Here is a 19,425-nt window from a genome sequence, read left to right on the forward strand (position 1 = left end):
TGGAAAGAGTGCATGACACATTTATTAAGTATGTCCAAACAATTCAGAGGTTAACAAGTTTAAAGGTAACATCATGACAACAGGTTCACATGCTTCCTGGCAAAAAAAATAAATAAATAAAACATAAGATCAACATTGATAATGCAGCCCTAGCACTCAACATTGTTAATAACTGTGTTCAGGGTTCATGCCACTATCACTCACCGAGCTTAAGGTGATCAGATCAGTCGGAATGTCCTAAGAATGTCTTTATTTTTTGAACACTGGCACCTTAACAGTTGATCACAAACATAGGGTTATATAACCTTAAATCGGTCATGGGTGCATTGTGTTTCTTCTTTATAAAATTACATTTTAACTGGTTCTGTAGTAACTGATAGATCCACTGCCTAAAACAATAAATATAAAGTTCATAAATCCTGTAGGTCTACTCAAATTCCATGTATCGTAACCTTGACTAAAAGTCACGTTCACAAGCTTATCAAAACATAAATTTATGGTATCTTGTGAAACGTTCTGTGTTCAATGAGAAACCTGACTGTACAGGTTTCATACATTTTAACAGGAGGAATTTCGCCCAGAGCATTCTTTCTTATGCGGGTTCATCTTAAAGAAGATTGTCAAACCATGTTGATTGACCTGTGAGGCTGCCATCACAGAGACAAATATGCCAATTATGTCTTAGATCCTGTACTAAAGTTCACAAGTGCAACTGAGTTTATTCATAAAACCACAGTTATATAAATAGAAAGACTGGTTTGCATGTGGCGCCAAAATATGGACAAAGTCACGCTATAACTGCCCGCATGTTTGTTGTTAGTATGTGTTAGAGGTCGATGCAGCTCCAAAAACAACTCTTAAAAGAACATTCTATAGACATTGTCTTAGGTTTGCTCTCAGAAATGTTGTTAATGCAAAGAGCACTGAGAAAAATGAATTATGGTATATGTAAAGATGATATATGGTATTCAATTAATAAAAGCAATTTCTGCAAATCGAAAGTTTGGGTTTGTTTTAAAATCTTAAATAAAAATGCTTTGATAAATAAAAATACTACCATGTTTTTGTGAATGCACCATGGTATAAATTAAAGTACTACTGTACTGCTGATACTGTCACCAGACCTTTAGTAAGGGAAATTCTTAATTCAATTAAAATCTAGTCTTGTTTCATTAAAGTCCAAGTTTTATAAATACAACATTGGCAAATATTTCCCTAAAACACAAAGTCATTTCTGTGCCTCTAGCCTCATCATACAGAAGTGCAAGAATTATGACAGTATTCAAACACATCCCTCCTCCGCCATTAGTCGATCAAACAGATAACCCCGCCCCCAAACTCACGCCATTGGATGCTCTTGTCAGGATGTTGGGAAAAGCAGAACAATTAGGCTACCTGCTTGAAAACGCTGAGTCATAGCGTTTTAACGTCTTATATCTTTATTATATGACCTAGTTATTTCCACATATTAAAGTTTGATAAGACGTTATGTCGAAAAAAATAGAACGTCCCCTTTAATCAGAACACTGATGGAGGCAAAAGCGCTCCAAAACAGAAAGCTTTGAAGGTAACTCTTAAATACCCTATACACGTTTGAATGCACCTCTAATGCAAACTCTATGATGAACTCTAAAGTAGGAACAAAGTTCGCGCATTCTTATCAGTTCATCTTTCAATTTTTCATATAATCCTGTTTAATACAGTTTTATCCGCTATAAGGGCAAAAGTCACAGGTTCTCTCCTTTGCACGCCTACATCTTTTGTGCAGTGTTGACTCAGGTGGAGGCGTGTCCAGGTAACGCTAAGCGCTATAAAACATCATGTAACAGAAGAAGAGACTCAACCTGCTCTATCTACACACTGTCTGTCCGATTGGAGCTTTTGTCATCACCACATGGGGTAAGCCGGGGAAAAAAAGAAAAGAAAAGTTATTTACCAATTATTATTTTAAAAAAAAATTATTATAATTTTTTTTTTTTTTTTTTTTGCGGAACCTACCGTTTCGTTTAGCCTGCACTGCCTGGTAAACAGTTATCACAGACCATTAAAATGTAATATATATATATTTTTTTTTTACAAATGTGAATATGGGGAAAATAGTTTTTTTTTTTTCTATTAATAATTAATTAAAGCTAAAATTATTTCATTGCATACGTTTCCGATTACATCATGTTTCACTAGGCTAATACACTTCCGTTTATGTTGTAACAGGTTAGGTAACATGTATGCGGGTAGAATGAATTTAAACACTGAGATGAGCTTATGTAACAATAATACCAACATGTTAGTTATATTAATGTAAAACATCTCTTGATGAGTAGTTAAAGGTCTTGTATTTATAAGAAAATATGAATGCAGTAATATGTTTCTCAGTTATGAGTCTGTTAATTCCAGCAATACCATTTTTTCATCTCTGAGCATTCATTCAAATAAAAAGCCATTGTTAACATTACTAAAAATATTTGTTTATTTATTTGTTTAATTAGTTATAGCTACATGGGCTTCTTGAGTTAGGCCTACCTTTAAGGTTCTTTGGAGATAAAAAAAATATTTTACATCTTACATTTACTCCATAAGTTCTTCAGATGGAGTTTTTGGAGTGTTTCCTTCTAAATCACCATTACATTGATTGTTTTCTTAAAAATGCAGAATACTAAAAAAAAAAAAAAAAAGGTATCATCAGAATGCATAACCTTTTTAAATGTACATCATTTTGAACCAGCGTTACTTACAGCAACTGTTTTATTTGCTTTTTAATTAGACTAATTATTTTTTTCTTATCTAGCGACACAAACACTGTGCTATCACAATGAAAGAAGAGCCGAGCGTTCAGTCGACAGACCCTCCTCCTTACTTGCAAGGTGTGTTCTATATATTCATTAATACTTCATTTTTCTTCCCAAAATTGATTTATATGGTTTAAGTAGAAGTCATTTCATTAGGCTAAATTATAATTCTAAATATATGTATATCTATATAATTTGTAAAATGCTGTGTCATTTAATTATTTATATTCGACAGACACCTTAGACTTACTCCACCTGTACTTTAAGTAAGCATAAACCTCTTTTGTGCAGAGGTGATCCCAGAGGGCTTTGTCAACCTAGCCTACACCCAAGATGAGAAACCTCAGGAAGACAAACCAGAGGAGAGCTCTGGAAAATCAAAGGGCAAAGGGTAAATGAGTCTGATTTCTATTAGATTGTTTCAGATGAGTCTTGTCATATGTAAGTAGATTCATTAAAACTACAGTCAGAAATAGGGGCAAAAATTCTCCAGAAAGTTTACAGAATTCTATAGATTTTTAAAATGTTCATCAGTACACCTCTAGTGTTTTTAACTGATAATCTAATACAGGGGTTTCAAACCGGGGACCCCCGGGGGCCTGCAAGGGACTGTTAGACAGTCAATGTACAATTTTAGGGGGAAAAAACAAACAAACACAATTTTGTGTTAACATCTTAATTCAACATTTATTGTTATTATTTGACATTGGTTATTTTATTATAACACATTTTGTTATAATATAGAATCATATTTATTTTTATTTTTTGAGAGCCATAGTTTTAATGGAAATTAACTAAAAGAAACACAATATTTGGTTTTTAATTAATTCGTAACACAATTGTAATTTTGTGACACAAATATGCATTACTGTTGCTTAGTATTTACAAATTCAAACAATTAAAAATATTATATATTATATATATTTCTCTTTGGCATTGCCACAAGCTTGCTCTGGTGGTGTTTTTTCAGTATTCTCTTGAAAACCACTTTGGAACTATATTGTGAAAAGCAATATTCAAAAACATTTGAAATGTATTAAATGCATTAAATAATCAAATAATAGTTTAATAATTTATTTTGGTTATAACATAAATTACAATTGCTTAAAAATAGGAAGAAGGCATACTTGTGGTCTAACATTTTGTACTTGTGGTCTAATATTTTATGCCATTTTTATTTATAATATTCTTTTCTATTTTTGCTATGGATTTAGACACCATAGTGACTGTATCAATCTTTATTTGACCATCTAATTCAATTCTATTCTTAAAAAAAACATGACCCTTTTAGACAATTTTTTTTAACTGAATGCTTTTATCAAAATAAATAAAGAAATAAAACTAGTTTCTCTAATCATTTTGTATTCTATCTATTTGTTTTTATTATACAATTAACAAAAAAGGCCTCTAACATAGCCTGCTCTATTCTTTTTCTATTCTGTTTTATTTTTATTTTTTATATAATAATTTATTATTATTATTTATTATATAATAAAAGAAAAAATCCTTGCTATGTGTACTTTTGTGCACTAATGCACTAAATGTCCATAAAGCTAATTCCGAATGCTATGTCAATTTTGATTGCTTCTTTTGACTAAATGTAAATGTTACATACATGTAGCTATTAATTTATTCAAACACTTGAAGTATTTTACATAAATGGATAATCATAATGACATAAACCAATATTTTATATGCCCCTTAATATGTCTTCATAAAAACTGAAACCCTTAAAATGATTACATAAAAAAAAGAACATTTAAGATTTTAAATAGTGTCTCTTAATTATAAATAAATAAATAAATAAATCTGAAACCTTAAATGGACTATTTCTTGTTTAAATAGCAAAAAGGAAAAAAAGTCAAAAAAGAAGAACGAGCCGGTGAAAACAGTTGGGTTTTTTCAGCTGGTAAGTGCGCATCTCTTCTACATCACAGGATTCATTTGCAGCGTTGATAAGCAGTGATATATAACATGCAGAGATAAGCAGTCAGGTGTTTGACTCACATGTGTGTTGTGCTGCAGTTTCGTTATGCCACCTGTCCGGAGGTGCTGCTCATGCTGATTGGCCTGCTGTGTTCAGCTGCCCACGGCGTGGCGTTGCCTCTCATGTGTGTGGTTTTCGGACAAATGACTGACAGCTTTGTGTTGAGTGGCTATACGGGTAACCTGACAGGTATATTTAAAAGTACAATAAAAAAAAAAAAAAACATCCATCTAAATGCGTGTAAATTAATTTGGTTGAAACATAAGTCCTTGACAAATATATCTCTTTCAAAGTCTGTCATAGAATGATTTAAATTAGTAGAGTAAACTTTACCCTATAACCTAGTGTCACAGCTCAGCTATTATCTCATAGATGTTTACTTTATTGTGGCGGTCTGGTACTACTGGTTTCAGGAAATGTTGCTCCAAAATGTTTGCAGGCAACTTCACCGGAAACTTCACCTTCACCCTCACGAACTCTTCAACGTGTTTGGCTGGTTCTCCTGAAATAGGCATTGAAGATAAAATGACAAAGTGAGGAGCCGCCCGGTGTCACATTCATTCTAATCCAGTTTCCTCCGTTAATAATTTAGTGAAGTTTCTTAATGATTTTTTTTTACATTAGTGACTATGTTCTGGAATGTTTTTCTTTTGTTAGAATATTGTACCTTTGATTGTTTCACTTCTTTGTTGAACTTTGAACTAATTTGCTGGTTCATCCACACAGATACGCTTATTACTTCGTTGCGATCGGGGCTGCGGTTCTGCTCCTGGGAACGTTCCAGGTCACGCTTTTCCTGCTCACGGCTGCGAAACAAACAAAGAGGATCCGGGAGAAGTACTTTCATGCCATCCTCCACCAGCAGATGTCATGGTTTGACACGCATCAGATCGGAGAGCTGAACATAAGACTTACTGAGTGCGTGAAGTGCAGCCATGCTCCAGACTCTTGTTTCTGTCACCTGATCGGTTCTTTGGTTACGTCTCAGGTGTTTAAGTGTCAAATTGATGTATCTCCTTTCTTTCCCCCAATTCAGTGACATAAACACGATCAACGATGGCCTCGGGGACAAAATCTGTGTGTTTGTCCAGTTCTTCTGCACATTTATTTCTGGTTTCGTCATTGGTTTTGTCTATGGCTGGAAGCTGACTCTGGTCATTCTTGCTGTCAGTCCCCTGCTCGCAGGATCAGCGGCTGTTTGGTCTAAAGTATGTATTTATTATTGTTTTTTGTTTGTTTTTGTTTTTGTCGCCTATAGATTCTTGTGATGATTAAATAAAAATAAATTATGATCAATTTAAATATATAAATAATAATCATAATAAATAATAATAAAATATAATAAAATATATATGATTAAAATACAAATATTGAAAATTGAAATCATCTATATTCACCTTCAATATTTTTTTTTTACAAATAATATTTTAAATATTTTATTGTAATATTTAAAGGTAAATATCTTACCTTTTTGTCACCTATATATTCTTGTGATGATTAAAATAAATGGAACTATGATAAAATGTAAATATAAAATATATATTATTAAAAATAGAAAAATTAGAAAAATTCTACATATAATATATAATTCTATATATATATATATATATATGTGTGTGTGTGTGTATATATATATATATATATATATATATATATATATATACACACACACACACACACATATATATATATATATATATATACACACACACACACACACACACACACACATATATATATATATATATATATACATATATATATATATATATATATATATATATATATATATATATAAACACACAATATATTTGCTTTTTTCATAAATGTGAAAAATATATATTAGTAATTAGTTTTTATTTTATTTTATTTATTTATCTATAAATATTTTACCTTTTTGTCACCTTTAGATTCTTGTGACTATTAAAATAATTTAAATGTGTTTGAATTTAAATATAAGAATATAAATGTGTGTGTGTGTGTATGTGTGTGTATGTGTGTGTGTGTATATATTATTATATAAATATCTCTATTTTATTATTTAAATTTTTTTGTAAATACCTCCCCTTTTTGTCGCCTATAGATTCTTGCCACTCTGACCAGTAAGGAGCTCACAGCTTATGCTAAAGCAGGAGCAGTAGCTGAAGAGATTCTAGTCGCTATCAGGACTGTCGTGGCATTTAATGGACAGAGAAAAGCAGTGGATAAGTGAGCACATTCTGTTCTTTTCACGCATCACCATAAGTTCACAACTGTTTTGTCACTTAAACAGGGGAGATAAGATTGGGCCTTCTTCTAAATGTCAAGAATGTGATCAAGCTGTTCTGAATGTGTCCGTAAATGATTAATGCTTTTCTGTGACAAACTATTCTCTGTATTCTAGGTATGAGAAGAACTTGATAGAAGCAAAGGATTTTGGGGTAAAGAAAGCCATTACCACTAATGTGTCCATGGGCTTGACACAGTTTATTATATTTGGCACTTACGCGCTGGCGTTTTGGTATGGGACAAAACTCTCCGTGGACGAGCCAGAGAATTACTCAATTGGAAGAGTCATCATTGTGAGTTTGTTTAACTTTTTTAAAAAAGTATTATCTGTTTCTGAATAAAGTCACATCCGGACATGTCTTTTGACCACCAGTGTTGTTACTTTTGACCGCAGGTCTTCTTCTCTGTGATGATTGGCTCATTCTCTTTGGGTCAGGGGGCTCCAAACCTGGAGAGTATCGCTAAGGCCCGGGGTGCTGCTTATGAGGTCTACAAAACAATTGACATGGTACACACTTTCAGTCTGTCTGCCTTCTTTATAATGAAGTTCATATTTACCCATATTGTGATTCTGGATGACTTATTTCTGTTCCTGTCACCTGATGCAGCCTCGTCCTATCGACAGCAGTTCAAAAGAAGGTCACAAACCAGATCGCGTGGTAGGAGATATTGAATTCAAGAACATCCACTTCAGCTATCCCTCCAGAAAAGACGTGAAGGTAGAGTTGCTTATTTCTCCAACTGTCAGGAACTTGATTATTAATACTACACTATTATTATTGACTAGTACTGACACATTTAAAGGGATAGTTCACCCCAAAATGAAAACTCTGTCATGACTTACTCACCCTCATGTCGTTTCAAACCCATTAGACCTTTGTTTATTTTCAGAACACGAATTATTATATTTTTTGATGAAATCCGAGAGCTTTCTGACCTGCATAGACAGCAGCTACCATGTCCAAGGCCCAGAAAGGTAGTAAGGACATCGTTAAAATAGTTGAAAATGTTGAATAAAGTCGTTATATTAGTTTTTTGCGCACAAGAAGTAGACTCATAAAATTAAGTTTGAAACACTGATGTCACATGGACACATTTTAAAGATGTCCTTGCTACCTTTCTGGGCCTTGAGCTTGTCAGTTGCATTGCTGTCTATTGAGGGTCAGAAAGCTCTTGGATTTCATCAGAAAATATCTTAATTTGTGTCCAAAAGATGAAAAAGGTTTTACAGATTTGGAACAACATGAGGTGAGTATTTAAGGGTGTGTAATTTAAGTCTATAACGTTGCCTTATAACCAATATGGTACTGATATATTGTTCATCTATGGAAATTATAACCTAAACCTACTAAAGACTGATGCGATGTGTCCCTGTGCAGATTCTGCAGGGAATGAGTCTGAAAATCCCTCATGGAAAGACCATTGCATTGGTTGGAGCCAGTGGCTGTGGGAAAAGCACAACAATTCAGCTTCTGCAGCGCTTCTATGACCCTGATTCAGGAGAGGTAACACTGACTAATGAGCAACCATGAATCACATTTACCTCTCCGTTAAAGCTGCATTCCTTCAATAGTTCACGTCACAGAAATATGATGGAATTCCGTCAGTGTCAGGAAAGAAGAGCTGTTTATTTGATGAAGTGTGTACAATCGCAGGTGACTCTGGATGGGAATGATATCCGCTCTCTGAATGTGCGCTGGCTGAGGGAGAACATGGGTATCGTGAGTCAGGAGCCGGTTCTTTTTGGAACCACCATCGCTGAGAACATACGCTACGGCCGTGAAGACGCCACTGATGAAGACATTGAACGAGCCATTAAAGAGGCCAATGCCTACGATTTCATTTCCAAACTACCAGATGTGAGTACTGTACTGGACTGTACTTTTCTTTATTAAAGGTTTAGTCTCAAAAAAGAAGGCAAAAAGAAGCTCATCTGTGTTTTAAATTATGACAAGGTAGACTTTTTAATAATGGCCTTTTATCAGATATCTGCCATAACATAAAATTAATTACCGTATTTTTCTGACTATAAGTCGCACCTGAGTATAAGTCGCATCAGTACAAAAATACGTCATGATGAGGAATAAAACATATATAAGTCGCACTGGACTATAAGTCGCATTTATTTAGAACCAAGAACCAATAGAAAACATTACCGTCTATAGCCGCGAGAGGGCGCTCTCTGTCTTCTGTGTAGACTACAGGAGCACTGAGCAGCATAGAGCGCCCTCTGTCGGCTGTAGACGGTAATGTTTTCTATTGGTTCATTTCTTTTGGTTCATTTCTCGCGGTTCATGTCAAATTAATTTTGATTTTGAGCATTTTTTTTTTTTTTCGAGACAGAAGCTGAACACTATGGTAGGAGAGAGAGGGGCTCAGCTGAGCGGAGGCCAAAAACAGAGGATTGCTATCGCTCGAGCTCTCGTCAAAAACCCCAGAATCCTCCTGCTGGATGAGGCCACATCAGCCCTGGACACACAGAGCGAGTCCATCGTTCAGGCAGCTTTGGACAAGGTAATGTAAAACATACAATACATTTCCAAGAGGACTGGAATAGAAGATATAGTTGCATATTATGGGTATCTTCTTTTACAGTTTTTGTGGTGTTAACAGAGTATCAACCAACTAATGTGTAACACTGCAGATTAATAATTGTGTGTTGTCTCTTAGGCCAGAGCAGGACGTACTACCATTGTGATTGCACACCGCCTGTCAACTATTCGCTCGGCAGATATAATTGCTGGCTTCAATGAAGGCAAAGTGGTGGAACAGGGAACTCACGGAGAACTCATGGCTAAGAAAGGAGTGTATTATTCTCTCGTGATGCAACAGGTACATGTTAGTGGGATAGAATTGACTTTATTTCTATACTGTTGTTTCTTTAAATCAGGGTTTCAAACCTAACACATTTAACAAACATGATATTCTTGCACTTTTGTTTTGCTTTCTAATCCATAAATCATGTAATTAATCCAATTTATTTTATTCCAATGCCAGCCACTATTTGTAACAGTAATACCAGTAAGAGAATATATATATATATATATATATATATATATATATATATATATATATATATTATATGTATATATACTGTATATATGGGTGTGTGTGTGTGTGTGTGCTTTAACAATATTTTTCTTATAGTTATAAGCTATAATTTTATCTATCTATCTATCTATCTATCTATCTATCTATCTATCTATCTATCTATCTATCTATCTATCTATCTATCTATCAAATCTACATCTTACTGACCCGAAAATGTTGAACAGTTGTGTGTGTGTATTTGTTGGTTGCAGTACTGCAAAAATACAGTATAAAAATCAATTATAATGGAATATTACCATTATAATTGGATTAAAATGGATTAGAAAGCACTTTTGTTTTGCTTTCTAATCCATAAATCATGTAATTAATCCAATTTATTTTATTCCATTGTCAGCCACTATTTGTAACAGTAATACCAGTAAGGGAATATATATATATATATATGTGTTGACAATATAATTTTATTCAAATATATATATATGGATGTGTGTGTGTGTGTGTGTGTGTGTGTATGTGTGTGTGTGTGCGCGTGTGTGTGTGTTTTAACAGTCTTTTTCTTATAGTTATAAGCTATAATTTTATCCATATATATATATATATATATATATATATATATATATATATATGAAAGGTATCTATCTATCTATCTATCTATTTATCTATCTATCTATCAAATCTACATCTTACTGACCCGAAAATGTTGAACAGTTGTGTGTGTGTATTTGTTGGTTGCAGTATTGTGAAAATACAGTATAAAAAGCAATTATAATGGAATATTACCATTATAATTACATGCTTAATATTTAAGTATAAAGGAGTCTTTATACACTTCAATTATTTATTTATTGTTAATGTATAAACAACTGTATCCTTTAGGAAGGGGGTCTCTCATAAGAAGGCCACCATTTATGAAGTTATTTCATAATAATAATGTTTTTATTTATTTGTTTATTCTTCTTCTTGTTTACATTAACAGACCTGTGGGAGAGCAAATGATGATGAGCTTGATGCCAATGAAGATGACACTCAGGATGAATCTGAGGGAGAAACCTGTGAGGAAACTTCTGAAACAGAAACTCCTGACGGAGGAATGGAAATGCAAACGGGGAGTGGAACCTTTAGACGAAGTATAAGACGTGCCAGTGAAAGACGTTCCTCCAGAAAGAAGTCCTCAAAGAAGAAGAGCAAGAAGTCCAAAAAAGACAAAAAGGTACATGTACTCCGCTTCTTTGATGCTACAGAGCGAATCACACTGGTGATTCTTAAATGGAGTAACTGGATCGTTCTTTTCAAATTCTCTTGTAGGAAGAAGAAAAAGCTCCAGAAATACCTTTCACTAAAATTCTGGCTCTGAACAAGCCCGAATGGCCGTACCTGCTGGTGGGCACGCTGGCCAGCCTTGTGGGTGGAGCTGTTTACCCCTGTGTGGCCATTCTGTTCGCCAAAATCATTGGTGTGAGTGTCCTTTGTCTGTGTTTGCACACCTCTGAACAAAAAACTCTATCTCAATCTCATGATAGTTTCAAAATAATTCATATAAAAACTAGTCCCATAAGCACATAGCATTTATAATGATTTACCCGGAGTGTTGAGTTCAGTAGACTCTCGTCTGTTTCTAGGTGTTTGCAGAGGTTGACCCTGATGTAAAGCGACAGAAGACCATGATGTTCTCACTTTTCTTTCTACTAACAGGAGCAGTGGCCTTCATCACATATTTCTTCCAGGTGAGTCTATAGGTGCATTTCCATTACAGATTTGCGCAAAACATTTGTGATATTTTATAAATGTTGATTGAAAAAGAAAAATGGCAAAATGGCAGTGTTTCCATTATTATGCCACTAAAATGTAATTTTTACATCTCGTAAAAAGTCATGGCGATAGATGTTGGTAGGTTTGCATATATATCGGAGCCAACGCACCAGCCATCATTTTTAATCGAAGTAGACATATTGCTGTATCTTTAGCAAAGCAAATCCTTTTTTGTGATGTATGGGATTTTTTGCAAAATCGATGTGATGCTTTTAGGCGTATTTTCAATGCGCAATTTCAAGTTGTGTAAGCAAGTGTAATGCAAACAAAGCTTACGTTGCATTATGTGTAGCATTTGCTAGCATTACTTTTGCTCAAATGTTGGGTTTGAGATATGAACAAACCCCTTACCTTTATTTTACAGCAAAACAAAATTATATATATAGACAGCAGGTAAAATAAGTATTGAAATCATCATTTTTCTCAGTAAATTGATATTTCTAAAGGTGCTGTTGTCATGAAATTTTCACCAGATGTCAGTAACAATACAAGTAATCCATACATACGAAGGAAACAAAACAAATAAGTTCAGAAATAAAGTTCTGGAAAAAGTATTGAACACATGAAGAAAGGGAGGTGTAAGAAGGCATGGAAAGCCAAGACCCCAGCAGAAATCAATCAATAATTAGAAAGCAATCCTGCCCCTAGTCACTGGAAATTAATATGAGCTGGTTTAGTCCCAAATGATGGCCTATAAAAGTCGTCGCATTACCAACATGTCACACGAGAAACATTTCATGATGGGTAAAAGCAAAGAGCCGGCGAGACCATCGCAGCCGTACTTTTACAACCGCCATGGCCTGTATACACTCTCACCACACAAGGCTCTATTCCTGAAGAAAATCAGGTTAAAGTGAAATACTGGAAGAATATAGTTTGGTCAGATGAGACAAAAATAAACTCTTTGGATGCCATAATACACACCACGTTTGGAGGTCAAATAGCACAGAGACCCATGGAAGCTTCAAGATTTTTGACTGAAAAAGAATGGGCCAAAATCCCACCTAAGCAATGCATGCCACTAGTGTCTCCATACAGGAGGCATCCTGAAGCTGTCATTAACAATAAAGGTTTTTGTACGAAGTAAGGGTGTTCAATACTTTTTCCCTGGGTCATTCCACTTTATTACACAGAACTTTAATTTAATTTATTACACAGAACTTTAGAACTTAATTTTCTAAACTTATTTGTATTGTTCTCTTTGTATGTATGGATTACTTCAGCAGCACCTTTAGAATTATATTTACTGAGAAAAATGGTGAGGAGTTCAATACCTATTTTACCTACTGTGTGTGTGTGTGTATATATTTTTATATATGTATATATATTTTAGTTGTATTTATTTATTTGTTTATTATATATATATATATATATATATATATATATATATATATATATATATATATATATATATATATATATATATATATATATATAAAACAAATAAATAAATAAATAAAACTAGTATCTAGTTTATAAATAAATTATATTTAAACATATGCTGTTCAAAATTTTTGAGTTTGGTAAGATTTCTTTATGTCTTAATGTCCTTTTGTGTCCATCAATGCTGCATTTATTTGAGTATTTATTTGAGTAAAAACAGTACAATATTCTTGTAATATCAAATACAATCATTTGTATATTTTATAAATACATTTGCATTTAAAATAAATGTTTTATGTTTGAATTATAATGAAATAATTGTCAAATGACAGAACAGAATTTTCAGCATCAATACTCCAGTATTCTTATTATCATTCGTATATGCTGATTTGATGCTAAAGAACGGTGTACGTATAGTTGTACGTATAGTTGCTGAATGTAATTTTCACAGCTGTTGTTCTTGTCCTGTAGGGCTTCATGTTTGGTAAATCTGGGGAGCTGCTAACCATGAGGTTGAGACGTCAGGCTTTCAATGCCATGATGAGACAGGTATGGCACATTTCCCGCATCTCTTGTTCCATTACTATTTGCAGTTGAGAACTAATCTAGAACAAACACATATAGCTGTTGAAATGTGTGCTTCATCCTCAAGCCTGTTTCTCTTAACAGGAGATTGCTTGGTTTGATGACAACAACAATGCAGTGGGAGTCCTGACCACTAAATTAGCCACAGATGCGTCTCTGGTTAAAGGGGTGAGTGGAACACAGTTATTTGCCACCAGAACCAGTAATTAAGTTTTCACTGTGGATACAGCCTGTGTTTTTGCCTCTGGTTCATTACATCCATCTCTTTAAAGTGTTATAGGCCTGGCCGAATCTGTTTCTCAGTCGTATTTATGTGAGAGCTAATCCATGCGACTACAGCTTTTAGTATTAATAGAGCAGCTTTTTTAAATTCACAGGTACACGACCATTCAAATGTTAGGGGTTGGTAATATATATATATATATATATATATATATATATATATATATATATATATATATATATATATATATATATATATATTATCCATATGTGTGTTCCCTGGGAATTGAACCCATGCCCTTTAGCGATGCTAACGCAATGCTCTACCACTGGAACTACATCATTTTGTTCATCTACTCTTTTTGTTGTTGTTGTGAAAACCCTGATAAAAAAGAAATTCAGGATTCTTTGACACTATTTATTTAAAATAAATATTATAAATGTCTTTACTTTCACTTTTGATCAATTTAAGGCGTCTTTGCAGATTCAAAAATTTTACTCGCACCATACTTTTGAACGGGAGTGTATTGAAATATTAGATTTATTGATAATGTAGCTTTAGTTGGGTAGTGACTTTTTGTCTCTCTCTCTCTCTCTCTTTTTCTGGTCTCTAGGCAGCAGGATCCAGATTAGGTCTAGCCACAAACACTATCTGTGCTCTCCTCATCGCTGTCATTGTGGCCTTCATCCATAGCTGGCAGCTCACCTTGCTTATCCTTGCCTGTGTCCCCTTCCTCACGGGGGCAAATTTCATCCAGATGAGAGCCATGTCAGGACATGCATCTAAAGATCAGAGTGCACTGGAGATGTCTGGCAAGGTATAGTATATTGGTCATTGACCCCCACTTTTATTTTGGTTTTGCTTAGTATGATTTATGTGATTTAATATATGCAATAAAGTATTATGTATAACTGACTGGTAACTCTTCCCCACAGATATCCACAGAAACTGTTGAGAACTTCAGAACGGTTGTTGCATTAACCCGCGAAGACGTCTTCTTCCACAAGTTTATTGACAGCTTGAGCAAACCATACAAGTAAAATCCCATTTCTAACACTAAACATTCAAAAACAGGGATTTCAAACTGGGGTCCGGGGACCACAAGGTGGCGCTAAGGGCCCCATGGAAAAAAATTTAAGCAGAAGACAAAAAGAAAAAGATTTCACAAAATGTACTTTAGGGGGCTGTTAAAGTTAACCTAAAATATTTCATTTAAAAATATATATTTTAAAAAGTTATTTTAAACAGAAAAAAAAAAAACATTTCACAATATAACTGCCTATGCTGTATTTTGGATCAAAGTAATGCAGGCTTGGTGAGCAAAAGAGAGTTCCTTAAAAAAAAACATTAAAAAAAATATTAATTAATAATTTGTTTATAATAATAAATAAAATAATACAATTAATAATAATTATAATAATTAATAATAATTAGTTTTGATTAATACAGTGACAATATTATTACTTAATCTTACAAATATTTTAAACACCTTTTTCTCATGCATTATAAATACTTTTTTTGTACTTTAATATATATAACAACTTTAATGTTTATGGATAGGATAGGTGTCCCTCACAAGCAGTGCTGTTATTGTTAACTTAATCAATTGAAATGAACCACTAGAGCTAACCAGAAATATATATGAAAAAAAACCCACAACCAAATTATTCATATTAAAACTGAATATTTAAAAATAAAAACTAATTCAAAAATGAATACCAGCTATAATAGTATATAAATAATACTTAAATAACACTGCTCACAAGGGAATTATATTATATTATATACATTATATTATATTATAAAACGTCTGAAATCTCAGAAACTGCAAACTTCAAATTGTATCTGTGGCTCAACAAAAGTGCTCAGCTAATGCCAAATCTTACAAACAGCAATATGCATTATGTTTCAGATCTAGTTTGTGTAAAGCACCCATCTACGGAATCACCTTTGCTCTTGCCCAAGCCATTCCTTACCTGGTCAATGCCGCAATCTTCCGCTTCGGAGCCTGGCTTATTGCACACTGCTACACGCAATATGAAAATGTTTTCCTGTAAGTACAGTTTTTATAAAAGACTTTATATGTATGTGCTATTTGAATATCATGCACACTCTTTTCTACACTGATGTGTGGCTTGGTCTTCCACAGGGTGTTTTCTGTGATTGTCTTTGCTGCAATGAACATTGGTCAGTCCTCATCATTTGCCCCAGACTTTGCCAAAGCCAAAGCAGCAGCTGGGAGGATCTTACTGCTGCTGGAAAAGAAACCAGCCATCGATATCTATGACGAGTCTGGACAACGACCAGTGAGTAACAAATTCCCAAACGGTTAGAAGTGGTCACCAAAAAGCACAATGTAAAATGCAATCTAATCTTTGTTTTTGTTTTTTTTCAGGCAAACTTTTCAGGGAATATTGAATTCCGAGATGTGCATTTCTCCTATCCAACGCGTCAGAATGTGAAAGTCCTGCAGGGCTTGAATGTGTCCGTGCGTCAGGGCCAGACTCTGGCCCTGGTGGGCAGCAGCGGTTGTGGCAAGAGCACCACCATTCAGCTTCTGGAGCGATTCTATGACCCTGCGGCAGGCCAAGTGGTGAGTCCATCAGGTGGTTTGGTGTGCCTAGAGGTCTAAGCCATTATTTTGGCTCAAGGGATCAATTAATACCTCACATTCTGTCTGCTTTTTGCTTGTCGTGCAGCTTGTGGATGGGAGCGACAGCAGAAGTCTGAACCTGGCATGGCTGCGCACGCAGATGGGGCTGGTGTCTCAGGAGCCCATCCTGTTTGATTGCACCATCGCTGAGAACATTCAGTACGGAGACAACAGCCGCGTCGTCAGCCAGGAGGAAATTGAGGAAGCTGCGAAGAAGGCCAACATTCATAATTTTATCCTTGACCTTCCAGAGGTATGCGTGATGTCATGTGTTTATGCAGTTTGCTTTACAAGCAAGTTCACTGCTTATTCATGTAATAAAACAAATCAGTAAAAACAGTAATATTTTGAAATATCATTATGCTTATTACTATTTTAATGTGTTATTTATTCATGTGAAGACAATGTGAAATATTCAGCATCATTACTCCAGTCTTCAGTGTCAAATGACCCTTTTTTAGAAATCATACTGCTTAATATTGTCAATGTTGAAAACAGTTATAATGTCGTTGAATATGTAAGGTTTTTTTTCAGAATTCTTTATTGAATAGAATGTTCAAGAGTTGTTAATGTTATCAAAAACCATAAAAATGAATTGTTATTTGAAATAAAATTGAAATAACTGAAATACTATATATACAAAAGAAAAAAACCTTTGAAATATTTTATTAGCTTATTGCCAAAACAATTATCATTTCGCATTTTCATTTATCTTTACATACTAAAATAAATACAACTGAAATAAAAATGAATGAAAATTATGTAGACATACAGTATTATAAAAATCTAATATATATATATATAAAAACTAATTCAAAGAATTTGTTATGAATTATAGAATTTAGAATTATAACAAGTGTCTTAATGGTACTTAACCAGTGTTCAAAAGAAAAACATTTATTTAAATACATTTTATGATATTAGTAATGTCTACATCAATTTAATCTAAAATGTGATCACTTTAAATATAAGTATTAATTTCTTTCACATAAAAACTCCAAACTTCTAAACTGTATATTATATTATATTATATTATATTATATGCTTTAAGCTGCCAAAAAATACTCACTTTTGAATTTCATGATCTATTTACATATATAATATCCTTTCAGAAATACAACACTCGAGTTGGAGATAAAGGCGCTCAGCTTTCAGGAGGACAGAAGCAAAGGATAGCCATTGCTCGAGCTCTGGTCCGCAATCCCAAACTTCTGCTGCTGGACGAGGCCACGTCTGCACTCGACACGGAGAGCGAGAAGGTTTGTAAAACAAAATAAAAAATTACTATTTCAAAGTATTTTATTAGTAAAGTTCATTTTATTTTATTTTTCAAACGGACTGTATGCATTTCTGCCTTCAACCAGCAGGTGGCACTTTTGATAGTTCAAACTTGTTTGTCTCCCTGTGATCCCAAGTATAGATCTCTGTGATCCTGCTGGTTTTAGGGAATACCTTTAAAATCCTAGATTTACACTCTACATACTCCATGAGTTTTAATGTCTTATTAGATTTAGAAAAAAAGGGAACAAAAGATCAAACTTAAGAATCAAGTTTATAGTTTTGGTCACTTGTTTCTTTCCTGTTACACAGATTGTGCAGAAGGCCCTTGATGACGCTCGGCATGGCCGCACATGTATCGTCATAGCCCATCGCTTGTCCACTATTTACAACGCTGACATCATCCTGGTTGTTCAGAACGGCAAGGTGATTGAGCAGGGAACGCATGCTCAACTCATGGCCAAACAAGGGGCCTACTATGCTCTGGTGAATGCACAAGTGTCTGCTCACTAACTTAATCTCCCTATGATTTATTCTAGTGGTTGTATATCCAAAATGAAGGGCAAAGTTAAATGATTAAATGGTGCACTTAATCTTAAATGAAATTGAAATCTCTTCTGTCATTAAATATTTCGGTTTGTTTTAGGACTAAATGACTTTGAATGTAAAAAGCTTACGTCGATAAGCAAAGAAGCATTTAAATATTCTGACTCTAGAAACAAACAAAAAAGTGGGATCATTGTTATTTGGTTATTTTGTTACGTATGAAAGATACTATTCTTATATAAAAAATGAAAATATATTTTATATCTACGGATTTATTATAGTATATTGTAAATATTATAGTAGTGTCATTTTATTTTACATAAAATCATGTACAGTAAAAATCCCCCCTAGAACATATCTGCTTTAACAGGTAATTGCAGCACTTTTACCAAATGTGGTGAAGATTGTATGCGTTTGTACAACGACATAAACCCTTTGAATGTGAATATTGGTTTTGTTTATTTGAGATCGCCGCATGGGGGCGCAATTTGCTCGTGATTTGAGCCTCCAACATGTTGGACCATTTTTTTTTCTTTCTGCACAGGCTTTAACATTATTGTATTTCGAACAGTGACTGGTATTATTCTTGTATTATTCCTGTTAATATTATGCATTGTTTATTGTTAAGATGTTTTTTTCGATTTTTATAAAATAAATTATCCATCATTCTTTGCTGTCGTTCCTTCCTTAGGCATGTTTAAATTAAACTTTTTATTTAAAGTAAAGCTAACTTGTTTAAAGTCAATTACCCCGGACTGGCATATTTTTTACCTCATGCATGTCATTTTGTTTTTATGGTCTCACATGCTGTGGAGGTACATTTTTATTCATTCTTTTTATTTTATTTTATTTTGCG

The 19,425-nt window shown here is 33.8% G+C and overlaps 1 protein-coding gene across 1 annotated transcript; it reads left to right on the forward strand.

Annotated features, from left to right (window-relative positions):
* Nucleotides 1–1,813: 1,813 nt before the first annotated feature.
* abcb5 (ATP-binding cassette, sub-family B (MDR/TAP), member 5) lies at nucleotides 1,814–19,246 on the forward strand. Its single transcript, XM_052579416.1, has 29 exons — nucleotides 1,814–1,899; nucleotides 2,786–2,861; nucleotides 3,078–3,177; nucleotides 4,632–4,695; nucleotides 4,812–4,962; nucleotides 5,213–5,306; nucleotides 5,500–5,691; nucleotides 5,810–5,981; nucleotides 6,857–6,981; nucleotides 7,157–7,334; nucleotides 7,436–7,549; nucleotides 7,650–7,760; nucleotides 8,421–8,546; nucleotides 8,697–8,900; nucleotides 9,385–9,555; nucleotides 9,712–9,873; nucleotides 11,069–11,302; nucleotides 11,398–11,547; nucleotides 11,712–11,816; nucleotides 13,756–13,833; nucleotides 13,954–14,037; nucleotides 14,706–14,909; nucleotides 15,028–15,128; nucleotides 16,005–16,145; nucleotides 16,242–16,398; nucleotides 16,488–16,685; nucleotides 16,792–16,998; nucleotides 17,858–18,004; nucleotides 18,336–19,246. Exons 2-29 carry the CDS (start codon nucleotides 2,810–2,812, stop codon nucleotides 18,534–18,536), a joined length of 4,023 nt encoding a protein of 1,340 aa, XP_052435376.1. The 5' UTR covers nucleotides 1,814–1,899; nucleotides 2,786–2,809; the 3' UTR covers nucleotides 18,537–19,246.
* Nucleotides 19,247–19,425: the final 179 nt, after the last annotated feature.

Source organism: Carassius gibelio, chromosome B16 (assembly GCF_023724105.1).
Source record: "Carassius gibelio isolate Cgi1373 ecotype wild population from Czech Republic chromosome B16, carGib1.2-hapl.c, whole genome shotgun sequence".
Classification (NCBI taxonomy): domain Eukaryota; kingdom Metazoa; phylum Chordata; class Actinopteri; order Cypriniformes; family Cyprinidae; genus Carassius; species Carassius gibelio.

Coding starts and splice junctions, on each gene's coding strand:
- abcb5 (XM_052579416.1), top strand. CDS start 2,810: ATGAAAGAAGAGCCGAGCGTTCAGTCGACAGACCCTCCTCCTTACTTG. Junction 7,335..7,435: donor CAATTGGAAGAGTCATCATT/GTGAGTTTGTTT, acceptor TTTTGACCGCAG/GTCTTCTTCTCTGTGATGAT. Junction 18,005..18,335: donor TCGACACGGAGAGCGAGAAG/GTTTGTAAAACA, acceptor CCTGTTACACAG/ATTGTGCAGAAGGCCCTTGA.